At 42.0% G+C, this 12,484-nt stretch overlaps 2 protein-coding genes across 5 annotated transcripts in view; one reads left to right on the forward strand and one right to left on the reverse strand.

The window, feature by feature from the left end:
• The first annotated feature begins 788 nt into the window (after positions 1-788).
• On the forward strand, positions 789-5,101 carry mblac2 (metallo-beta-lactamase domain containing 2). The gene is made up of 3 exons (XM_028033749.1): positions 789-1,388; positions 3,968-4,182; positions 4,422-5,101. Exons 1-3 carry the CDS (start codon positions 947-949, stop codon positions 4,593-4,595), a joined length of 831 nt encoding a protein of 276 aa, XP_027889550.1. The 5' UTR covers positions 789-946; the 3' UTR covers positions 4,596-5,101.
• Positions 5,102-6,279: 1,178 nt separating this feature from the next.
• The window catches only part of rtkna (rhotekin a), a 61,109-nt gene continuing 54,904 nt past the window's right edge, over positions 6,280-12,484 (reverse strand). For 2 of the 4 annotated variants that reach the window (XM_028033745.1, XM_028033747.1), the window contains exons 7-11: positions 12,142-12,248; positions 11,886-12,017; positions 10,298-10,463; positions 10,102-10,206; positions 7,718-8,439 (exon numbers count right to left, since the gene is read on the reverse strand). In XM_028033745.1, coding sequence (XP_027889546.1) covers positions 7,718-8,439; positions 10,102-10,206; positions 10,298-10,463; positions 11,886-12,017; positions 12,142-12,248 — 1,232 coding nt within the window. Of the gene's footprint in view, positions 8,440-9,390; positions 9,488-10,101; positions 10,207-10,297; positions 10,464-11,885; positions 12,018-12,141; positions 12,249-12,484 lie in introns of all 4 variants that reach the window. The other 2 variants (XM_028033748.1, XM_028033744.1) reach the window with 2 other exon arrangements.

Consider the following 12,484-nt stretch of genomic DNA (forward strand, 5'->3'; position numbering starts at 1 on the left):
TAATTTATTTGGTGATTATACTTCAAAGGCTGATAATATTGTTCTCGATTTGATATATTTAAAGATTTAAATAACATGTTTAAAAATACTTAATGGGCCTCTAGTTTAAGGCAAGTCAAACCATAATAAGTCCAAATAAATAGAAAGTCTGTAGCTTTCCTGTGTTTTATACGTACAGAGGTGGTTTTAGACAATGAACTAGGGTTGATCTACAACCTCTGACTTTCTTAGTTTTGACTTTAAAGCTCATTCCTGCTGTATTTTCAACTGGAAACTTGGAAAAAGCTGATTTTTAAAAAAAACAAATGGAATACACTGTGCGTTCTATAAAAGCAACATTTTTCTTTTGAAAAGGTTATGAGCTTTATTTTGCAAGTGTATTGTGACCGTTTTCCATTAGCTTTCAGAGCAACTAGCAATGTGGGACCTACTTTTGCAATAATAAAACCTATAAAGTGATCAGACCTATAGACTATTTGAAAGTATTTTTGAAACTGACATCCGTTCATTTCTATTGCTGGCTCTAACAATATAAACTCTGAAGTTTATGTGATTGTATTGTGGACCAAAACAGTAAACATAAAAACTTTGGATACATTTACATGTTAGAAGTAGAATTTAGTGAACAACCTAAAGAGCCTTGTGACTTGGATCCTTAAAAGGAGTCGGAATTCCCATCACTATGACAGCATGTGTAAATGTAGCTTTAACTTGTGCGACTCAATGGAAGGCGGGGTATGACTACAACCAATGAGTATCCAGAGGAAGTATAGCGTCATTCGCACATCTGACCAATGAGCATGCGCTTTCTTTGGTCGGGTGTGCCTGTAGCAACCATCACATTAGCCTAAATGACAACATATCACCGCCAGCTAAGAGGCTGCTAACACCTCCAGTGACGGCACAATACCCGCTGAAGATAACCTGGACTACTGCATGACTGGGGATGTCTGCAGCCGACTGGTACGCCCACAAGTCGCTGGGAGACGGACTCTTCTGGATCCAGGAGCGATTCTACCAGTCGGAGAACCGAGCCAACATCTGGCTCCTCCGCGGCACCCACCAGGACGTGGTCATAGACACGGGTCTGGGCTTGAGGAGCTTACCTGAGTACATCGACGCCAACGGGCTGCTCGGGAAAGACCCGCAGAGGAAGAACCCGCTGCTGGCGATTGCCACCCACGCCCACTTCGACCACTCGGGGGGTCTGCATCAGTTCCAACAGGTGGGCGTCCACAGCGCGGAGGTCGATGCCCTGGCGAACGGGGACAACTTCGAGACGGTTACCTGGCTCAGCGACAGGGAGATAGCCGTGGCTCCCAGTCCGGGATGGAGGGCGAGACACTACAAAGTCAAGGCTGTGCAGCCCACACACATCCTGCAGGAGGGTGGGTAGGAGATGCTAAGCCTCTCGATGGGGGGTGCGGATCTGAGATCAGACACCTGGAATGATGCATGCAGGGAAAAGCATTGGCTTACCGGTATAAATAGCTGAAAAAGGCCTTACTGAATCACCGTAAAACTGGCAAAAGTCCAACATTGAATTGTCAAATTTATCCATATGCACACCTGCACTAAACATATACAGAGATTTACCTGTCTGAGGCAACAGTGGGAAGGAGCATTATTACAAAGCTTTATCACAACCTGTCTCTGCATTAAAACAAGTAAAATATTATGGTAAACCGTAAAATGTCAATGCCATTTTTCAAAACATGCGATCAGTTGGACAGGTCCGATTCATGAGCCTCCCAAGCAAACCTACAGAGATCAGTCATTTTTTGTTTCTAGCTGCTCTCCCTTATCTACATATCTGTTCTATTTATAGCCAGAGTGTTGATCACTTTGATGTTTCTTCCAAGAATGGAAGCAGAGACTGGGCACACTTCCTGAATTCTGGTATTCAGGTTTACTTTGTCGCAGCATCCACCAGCTTTAAGTTACATTTGCACAAAATAGATGTCCAACATCAGCGATTATTGAGCAGAATAAATCTGTGTAAGGTTCTGGACAAACACTGTTGCAATATCACTGCCCTTGGTGGTCTTCCCTACAAGTAAATAGTCTCTTGAAGGTTACTTCAGTTACATTTCATCACTGTCGTTCTTTCAGAGTATAGTTTCTGTACGGCCAGTAAATATTCAAAAATAATCCCTGCTGTGTCAGAGCCACTTGGTGCAGTGCAGCTGGTATATCTTATTCCATGGCATGCCAGCCTCACCCTTTGTCAAACTGTGCAAGTCATACCTGGTTTGGATGAAATCAATACCAAACGGAAGGCTTCAGACTCTGCACAAGATAAGAGCTAGAGGGGACATGAGGGTCAGGCAAATGTTAAAAGACATTTAATCTGAATACACAAGAATACAAAATATGTTCATACCACCTTCAGCTCCTTTAACATTTACAACCAATAACCCTCGTGCATTTTAGTGAGAATGCAGTGGTTTAGATCAGCATTCCGCTTCTCATGTGAATTTTCAGTTTCTTTATAATTTTGACCAAAATGAATAGAGACTTTAAAAATTATATTTAAATAGCATGCTTATATAACTGTCCATTGATTTGTTTTCCATACACTGAAGTATGTAAGTGTGCTCAACACTGCAAAAGACAATATAAAAAGATAATTGGCCTGCATTTGTATAGCGGTTTATGGAGACTTTCTCCAAAAACCAACGGAAAATTAACATTGCTTGAATAAAGAAGGCAGATAAGTGGAATTGTCAACATCCTCTTATGTTTTGATTTCTTGTGTCTTTTCAGTAGCCTGCACAATTCTATTTTATTCAGTAGAAAAAAACTAATTTCATTAGCAATGTATCCTTTGTGGATTCGAATAGATTTTAATTAGAAAAGAAAGGGGTGAAGATGGCTCTTTGAATCAGAAATCTTGCATAATGCTGGTTTGGATCAAATCATAGTCATGTGTTTGAATGGACAGGTCAAAGTCCAGACTGACTAAATCTGAAAGTGCGCTGACCAAACTTTCAGTCTCTAGATGTTGAATTCATGTGCTTGTTGCATTTTTTGGGGGGATTTTTATGTGCATATAAATTTGAAAACCCTGTATCATTTTTATTGTACTTCACAACCACGCGCCACTTTCTATAAATCCCTCACATAAAACTCCAATGACATGCACTGAAATTTGTGTCTGCAATGTGACAAAGTTCAAGGGGCATCAATACCCTTCGAGTTGTAAGCTGCTCCTACTGTAGAGTTATGCCTGTGCCAGGGCCGGGCCAAGGCTTAAGCAAACTAAGCAGCCACTTAGGGGCCCCGTCAGTGGAGGATTTATTTATTTATTTTAGTAACGATTTCTATGTCATTATAATAACAAAAACACACAATGTTATCATGAAGTGATTTGTTTTTACAATAATATATATTTGATGATGTATGTAGAAATCTTTATTTTATGGACAAAAAGAAAAAAAAAAGCTGGTGGGGGCCCCTGGTGGCCGCGGTAGGTACCGCACGCTTCGCCGGTAACGTGAGCTGCCGTGCAGCTTGCAGAGCGCGTCCAAATGTCCAAACCTGGTGGGTCGGTCTGTCAGTCAAACCTCTCACTGCAGAGCACAAGAGGACAGAAAATGATTTTTAAACCTTTGCTGACAAAGATAAGACTAGGGGATAAGATAAGCTTCACATGTAAGTATCAGCCGATCACAATCCCAGAAAATTAAGGAAATCAGCGCCCAGAAATCAATTGATAAATCAGTTGGCCAATAAATGTATCCTACTATACATGTATATAATGTAAACAGCACTGCCAGAGATGCAATAAGTTTATAGCAGGTGTGCGAATGAGCTAATATTCTAACTCTTGATTCCAGCCAGTCCACATTGTTAGCAGAACTAGAGGGCCCCAAAACCAAATTTCGCTTAGGGCCCCATGGAGGCCTGGGCCGGCGCTGGCCTGTGCATCAATAACTTGAGCTCCTCTCTCTCCTCCTCCTGCTAGGCGATGTTATTAACCTTGGTGACAGACAGCTGACGGTGCTTCACATGCCGGGTCACTCTCGGGGCAGCATCTGCCTCCACGACCATGATAATAAGCTGCTGTTCAGCGGAGACGTTGTGTACGACGGTGCCATGATTGACTGGCTGCCCTACAGCCAGGTCAGCGATTACATCAGCAGCTGCGAGCGTCTCATTGGGCTGGTGGACAGCGAGCAGGTAACACTAAAACGCATCATGTCTTGTTTTTGTGTTTACATGCTGGCAGATGTACATTTAAAGTGTTTGACTGCTGCTTTGATACTGATTCAAAGGAATTATGCTGTTTTGAAGCCAGTTAGTTCAGGAAGCAAGTGCGTAATCCCTCCTAGAAGTGCTTTATAGTTTAAAAAAAAAGGCATTTTCTGTGTTTCACTCTATAAATTGTTCCCAAAGCTGAAAACTGTTACATCCACCAGGTTGACCAAGTCCTCCCAGGACACTACAACACTTTTGGTGCAAAGCGGCTCCATCGACTCTCGTCCGCGTACATCAGCAGAGCTGGAACGTGCCCTGCAAAGTTCTCTACGCTTGTCTGGAGAACGCTGTCCGGTTTGGCTCTGCGGGCGTCCAACCCTCGCTGTGCTTGCTAAGGCGAGTGGAAGGCGGAAGCTGGGGGAAGCACAAGCGCACACAGAAAGATGCTTCAACGTGAAGGACCTAAAATGATAAAACATGTAATTTAACAGAACTCATTTAATTGCCAAACTCTATATAAAATGTCTCACTTGAGTCAATAGCTTCCTATGAAGTATACAATATAAAGTATTAAAAGTGTTATTCTGTAATGTATTGATCAGTATCTAAATATTGGTGTTGGTATGATTTTAGGTGTGTTTTTTAAAATATGTTTTAAGCAAATGGGAACTTATAATAGCACAACAATAGTACAGCTGTGCACTACAAACAGAAAACAGGGAGCTTTGGGTTCTTCTCTGTGACATTTCAGTCAGCATGGCCATAGCTTTTCTCTATGCAGTCCGCAGTGAAGACCCAGCAGTGACTACCTCCTATGTTTGTAATTGTGCTTTGTACTGTTGATTATTAATCTATGGCTTTGCTATGAAATCTCTGATAATAAAGTCTTTGCTCAGCCTGACTATATTAGTGGGCATCTCTATTAGGATTTGAAGCATTGGAGTGAAATGAAGCATTTGACCAAACAACTGATTGATGAAGTACTGATGGCAACGTTTCTGTGGAAATCTCTTGTATAAGGATGCGAAGGGTGACGCAGATGACTACGAAGGTTAGATTAGAATTTTAATGGCCACTGCATTGCAAAAATGTCCTTCAGTGTTAACCATTTCTTTCCATTTTTGACACATTACTACTTCAATCGTTAGCATATTTTATGATTTCATGTGATTGATCACACGTTACATTTGTTATTGTAGTCCACACCGCTATACAGTACATTCTGTAACCACCTTTTGCTTTAATTGCAGCCGTGAATCTTTTGGGCTATATCTCTTCCTGCTTTGCTATGTAGAAAATACCGGTACTTTTTTTTTTTGCAAAGCAATTGAATCTTAGATTGGCGAGAGAGCATTTGTGAACATAAAAATTGCTACTGATTCCCAAATGAGGTTCATTTTAACACAAGTATGCTTTGACCTATACCACAGTATTGCATGGCTAATGTTGTGTGGAAAGGTCTGACCTACAGTACATTTTTCATGTTCTAATTTTGTAATTATACAACTCCCAGATGCTTTTTGGCTAATTAGATTGATAGATTACACTTCATTTTACACTTTCCCACTAAGTAATTATGGATGCATGAATAATTGGATGGGTAAACATACTGAAGATGGATAGAATGGTGCATGACATTGTTGTTTTTTCAAACATATCCAGACATGGAAAGTATTTAGATCAAGCTCCATACTTTCCAGACTGTGTGGGAACTCTGAGAGGAGAACCGCTGCTCCAAACCTAAAATCTTTTGCAACCTCTAACATAGTTTCAACCGAGATTCCTCTTTAATTTGCTTCATTTCCCTTTGACCAGGTTCTACTCCTGCCAACGGAAACCATTCCCACAGCAAGATGCTGCCACCGCCACGTTTTATGTTAATCTGTGTACTAAATAGAAAAATCCAGATGCTGTACGTTCAGGCACATTATCCAATAGGACGAAGAATCTTTGATTCTTCATCAATTTTTCCATTAAGTGATCATCTTCCTCTTTTCCCTGCTGGGAGAAAAAGCATGCCCACAGCATGATGCTGCTACTACCTTGCTTATGCATTTTTGAATGACAAATACAGATGCGTAAAGTTGTGATAGTTTTAAAACTATAAACATTTATTTTAATTAACGTTATATTATTTACATGTGACATTTCTCATTTTATACTCAACCTTTTACAGATGTGGGACACACAAAACCTGCGAAGGAGGGAGACTCTTAACAGTGTTAATCGTTAACAAATAAAGATTTGTACATTATCTGTTAAACTTCTGGTCATCACACATCCGTACAGTTGCATTTATAAAATCAGCTATGTAACAAAATGACAAAGCGAGATTTATCTGTTAAATTACAAAATAATTTACAGTAACAAATGCTTGTTCGACATATCTCAGTAAATATGAGCCCACAATGATTGACAGACGTGGAATAAAACAAAACAAAACGGGGATTTACCGATAGTCATAAACTCCCATTTGAAATTTGGTTAATTCAAAACATGTAAAAAAAAAAGAAATGGTGAGAACAATTGCAGTTAAGAAAAATATAGGGGTGGAAGTGTGACGCGGCGTCTTACAGTCCTATAGCCAGTATGTAGGAGAAAAAATGTCCAAAATGGAGCCGACATCTAAAGATTTTCATGTACATATTTGATATTAATGGAGTTGTGGCTTATTTTGGATTTTACCCTTAGATTCGCAGGGAGGAAACGCCGCACCGAAACCATGCAATATACTGCAAGGGTGCCAGTGCAGCATGACACTGAGTTTGGATTGGGGTTTTCTATGAATACTTTACTTCGACTACAACCACTTGGTTCTGACGGCAGCCCTCCAGTGATGTGCAGATAAAGGTAAAACCCAAAGCAAAGAGTTAATTTTTTCCATTCTGAAAATGTCAGTCAGAACCAATACAGTAAATATAAACACCTGCATTTAACTTCCCCAAATTCACCGTTAGTATGATCACAGGTAGGCTCCTTTGCTCCAAGTCACAGACCCCCCGCAGCAGAAACACACATTTTATAACATAATAAATTAGTATTTATCTTGTTGTCCCAGTATGACTGGGACAACAAGAGAGATTTTACCTTAAAATGATGTTTCAGTGGATGGTAAGGATGGAAAAAGGGGAAAAATAACATATTTTCCAGTTTCAAGATCACATTAAGAGTTTGAACAGTGTGCAGCGTGTGTAAGCAATTGTTTAGCTTTTTGTTTACTCTCTCCAAAGCAGCATCGTCAATGTAATTTCTGAAAGCAAACACATTGTCTCCCATCCCATAAACTGTGGGAACCCAGGAGATCCTGCAGTGACAGTCACCATCTTCTGGGTTAAAAAAAAAACAAACAAATTTTCCAGTTTGACCCACGCAGGTCTTCTCTAAGCCACCATTTCCTGTAAAAGGCAGCTGCACACATCCTTGAGTTTAGTTCACGTAATAAGCTTGTTAATGTGTATGTTTAAACAAACAAGCAAAAAACCAACAAAAAAAAAAAGAAGTCCATTGGGGAAAAAGTTCACACCGGACTCTGCAGCCAGTTACGGGGATCGAGCCTGGCCCGTAGGTTTCTCAGGCTGCGTCGAGCCGGCGAAGGCCTGGAGAACGGACCCCCCTCTGACGACTCGGGGCTGTGGCTGCCCTCGCTGTTGCTGGAGCTGCTGCTGGAGGTGGAGCTGGAGCAGGACAGCGTGGTCTGCGTGCTGCGCTGCGACAGAGGCGAGCGGGAGGAGACGGGGTGAGGCGCGAGCAGGGACGAGGAAGGAGGCTGGCAGGAGCACTGGAAGGCCCCTCCGCCTCCGTACCCTCGCCCCCGGAGGGTGCTGAGCTTAGCGTCCAGAGAGAGAGTGCGCGGCCTCAAGCGAGAGGGCGAGGAGGACAAAAGCGAGAAGTTTGACGACGGCTCAGGCCAGCCGTGGCGGTGAGAGCACGGGCTGGTGCTGCAATGGCTGTCACTGTCCGACGTCAGGCTCGCGTCAGAGGAGAGCAGACCCGGCTGCGGGCAGCGGTGCGGGCTCGCGGGGCTCCGAGGGGGAAGGCGATGAGGAGAGTGAGGGCTGTGGCCAGACAGGCGGGAGGTACACGGACGGACAGGGAAGCCAATGCTTTTCGGACTGTTCTCCTCAAACACAGACATCCAGGTGGGAGACGTGCCCAGCTGGCTGCGGAGCTCCAGCTCTTGCATTCTCCGGGCCAGGATGTCGGACACGGTGCTGCTGAGGTCATCGGATGACTCAATAACTGCAGAACAAAAGCAGCAAAATTAATCAAGACCCTCGGAAGTAGAATTTTCATCTTTTGCAACACAGCAACCACATACGTCAACATATTTATTGGAATTTTATATGGACGGTAAACACAAAGTAACACATAACTTTGTTGTGGAAGGTTGTATTCTGAGATTCTGATTCTAAGTCACGAAGATTTTTTTTCTAATTAGATTCTTGCACTGCATTCAAATCTTTCCATCAGGGTGTGTAGAAACACAGCTTTTAAAAATGTTGTTCTGTTAATGTTTTGCATCATCATTACTTTGTTTGAGTGAAGCCGACCCTTATTGGACCCTCACCGGTATTACTCTGGGTATGAGACTGCTTAACTAAATGCCACGAGAGACACTGAAGGAAACAATTACTAATATGACATGACTCCCTTCAAATTCCAGAGTTAGTCTATTACTTAGCTGGCTCCTAATATAAAAATTTTGAAGTGTTGTAAAAAGCTGTCTGCGCGTACTAAAAATACTCTAAAATTACAATTATTTTCATTTAAAAGTTGACAAAAATAAACTCCTTGTTTTTAATTCTTGTGGGGTTTAAAATCTTTAAACTGTCTGTAAATTAACGCTGAGCTTTCTAAAATCACAATTTATATTCCATTTTTTTTCTCCATATCCCATCTACTAAAAAACGTAGTAAATAAATAAATCTTAAATAGCAAATAACTTCAAAAAATGTGACTCGGGTAAACTGCAGAAATAAAATTATTAAGGTGACTGAATGTTAATCCTTGATGTTGCAAAAGCTTCAGCTCTTCAGCTTCCTCTTAATGCCGTTTGTGTGCATGTAAGGCAGGCAACCGACATCTGATCGGTCAGAGCGTACGTTAATGCCAGATCTGAACGGAGCCTCATCGCATCCTTTTGACGACCGCAACACAGTTTATGCAAAAACCCTACAGCTGCTACTTCACCTGTCATTGTAATAGGACGAGAGCAGAGCACGAATCTCAGCAGACACAGCGTTATCCTGCAGCAGAAGACCCTCACAGGAGGGCGCTGAAAGAGGGGCTGCCAGGAGGGGGTTAAGAAAACCATGAGCAGGGTTGGTAAGACAGAAAGAGTGGAGAGGAAAGGAGGTGAGTAGGGGAGAGAATACAGGCTCAAAGTGTGTGGAGGGTTATGGTAAAAATATTTAAAGAAGGGTCATTTATGTTCAAAGGTCAGGCAAGAAAAGAATATGGAAAAAAAATTTGAATCAAGGACGATGTTTGAAATTGAAATTTACAATAGAAGTGGATGAAAAATGGATAGGATATAAAAAAATATAAATAAGGAATATTTATATTGATATATTGATATATTATATTGAGGATCACAGAACGCAGGGGAAAAAAGTGAAAGAGGAACAAAAAGAAGACAGAGTGAGTCAGCGCATCAGAGATAAGATCTCCTCAATCTACAGAACAGAGACGTAAAGCAGAGTGTACGTTAGAGCTACTGCAGAGGGAAAATCTAATCATGGCAGTGTGTTTCATGCACATACACCCAGTAATTTAAGAACACACACAGTCACATGCAGTGCAGGCACAGCGAGCGTTCCTTTTATTCTGTCTTGCTGATATAAATGAAAACAAACTAATTGTGCCTATTAGGCTATATCGCCGGTAGCAGTAAGGACTTACCCATTTCATGGTAAAGTGAGCCCTGTTTTGGTGTGACAGGAGCTGGTTTTCTTGGAGAGGGAAGTTCAATTTTCATTAAATCATCGCAGCACTGCTTCCATTGACCTGTTTAGGGAGAAACAAAAACGTTAAAACACTCTTATTGCTTCTTTGACTCTCTTCAGGTGACTTCTGTAAAGGTGAAACATTCTCTTACTCATGTCATAGAAATGCTGCCAGAAGGCCTCCATCCAGCTGTGCGTGTCCTCCCGGCTCTCCGTGTTCAGAGTGTGCGTGACCTCCTCCCCTCCGTATCGGTTGCTGATGCAAATGTTCTGACCCTTACTGTGGGGGTCCTTCTCTGACGCGCGTATCCTGGTCTCCTGAAACAAAAACGGCACTTGAAAATGTCCGCAGATGGGAGTAGGACAGCAGCGCTTCTGTTCTGATTAATCCAAATTACTTGTCGCAGCAGCTGTTCATTACAGCGGTTGTAAATGGAGGTCCCCCATTGAAATTAAGCCCTCATTAATAAAGATAGCAATTAGTCCCATCAGCAATTATCCAACAAAAAGAGCAAACTCCCAATTCCCACATCCTTCGTCTGTTTGGCCCCCCCCGGTGTGCTCGCGACCACTAGATGGCAGTGTTGTGCCGTTTATCTTGTCGCAACGCTTGATTCCTTTTCTGCAGGAGAGCCAGAGGTTTGCGCAGACGTGGGCTGACCTTGCTTTGGGGTAGTTGTGTGCTGAGATTCAGACAGAAAAAGGGGAAAAGCCTGATATGACTGAGTCACTGACACTTTGATCCTGGAAGAAGAGTATTGAATCATAAATCATATGATTCCCATATTTGATGGAGATGGACATTTTTTCTTCAAGGGATTCCAAAGAGAGAAACGCAATAAACAGATGTAATTAGGGATGTTAAGCCTGCTTAATTAGTAAAGCTCTGTTTTCAGCCACCCTTAAAGGCATTCAGCATTTCTAAGTGAAGTTCTGTTAAATTATTATGTAGATTAAGTAGGAATATGTCTTGTATTTTTGCACAATGATTACTTATTTACACATAAACATTATATTGGTGAATATTGTAACTTTTTTATAGGTTACCACAAGAATAACAAATAGATATTAATTAGGTCGGGGGGTTTTTTCAGTTTTGCAACCTCACAAGCTCAACAGACATCGTAGATTGCCAAGTGAAGTTTTTAAAACAGTTACCTTAATAAAAGTGGATTGTTTGTGCTCTTTTAGTTTTCACACCGTGGTTCTCTTGTGTTTATTGCAATCAGGAATATTTCAGAATAGCCAAATGTTTATGTCTCGCACGCCTCCCATCTCTGGGATTACCTGTTAGCTGCAGGACCAACCAATCAGGATTCTTAGTAAGTGAAGAGGCAAATATAGTTGATATTTTACAACTCTCAAAATCCTTCTGAGCTCAGTGTCTGAGCTGCAACAGCTCAGACACTGAGCTCAGAAGGAACGCTGAAACAGTCAGCGTTGACCGCTTGACAGCTCAGCCGGGGCAGATAAGGGCTTCTTGCTCGAGGGAACAACAGTTACCAAGTAAACAGCTACCTTATTTATATTTAAGTACCAGGCTCTCCCGATTGGGTTGGGATGTACTTGACAGGAGTCCAAAAACTTTACCGTCAATTCTGCTTATGCCTTAGGTGTTGTGAAATAATAATAATAATAAAAAAAATCCAGCTGTGGGTTCTGTGAGGTTGAATATTGAACCTGTTATTTTCTCTCTTTTTAGATGTTTATCACAAGCTCCTAAGCTGCTCAATAGCTCACCTTGTTGATCCCGATGGTCAAAGCAGGCTCGACATTGGCGTCCACATCCTCCTGTCGCTGGTAGCAGAAAAGGCTTGTTGCTTTTAGAACGGCATAGACTTTTGTCCATGTCTTAGGGTCACCTCCACACTGCTGCAAGCACGAAGAGGGGTAGCGAGTTGAGCCAGAGACAATGGGAGAAAAACGACGGAAAGCAAACAAAACCCTTTAAAGACGAGCTCGAATTAGTGTGCAAACACAAAGTGCCCCAACTTGCCTTAACTTTCAACCATCCACCCATCATCTGCTGGGTCATACAGTGCGGCTGAGCTGCGAGGCGGCAACACATGCTGCCGTAGAGAGGCAGCCAGTAGGAGCATTCCTCTGAAGGACAAGAGCATAAAGAATCAAAGTTAATCACAATATTTTTCGACACTGCTTTCAAGCTTCACATGCAAACAACTCAAATTATTTGCATGCGCATAAAGAGACACTCTCCTAAGACCCCACCTATGCATTAGCGAACAGAAAGAAGCACTTGGGATTAAAAGACAGGCAGCTGCTGAGGCTGCACATGAAATGCAGCTATGAAACTTTACAACGCGCTGAGGGGACCAATG

This window comes from Xiphophorus couchianus, chromosome 12 (assembly GCF_001444195.1).
Source record: "Xiphophorus couchianus chromosome 12, X_couchianus-1.0, whole genome shotgun sequence".
Classification (NCBI taxonomy): Eukaryota; Metazoa; Chordata; class Actinopteri; order Cyprinodontiformes; family Poeciliidae; genus Xiphophorus; species Xiphophorus couchianus.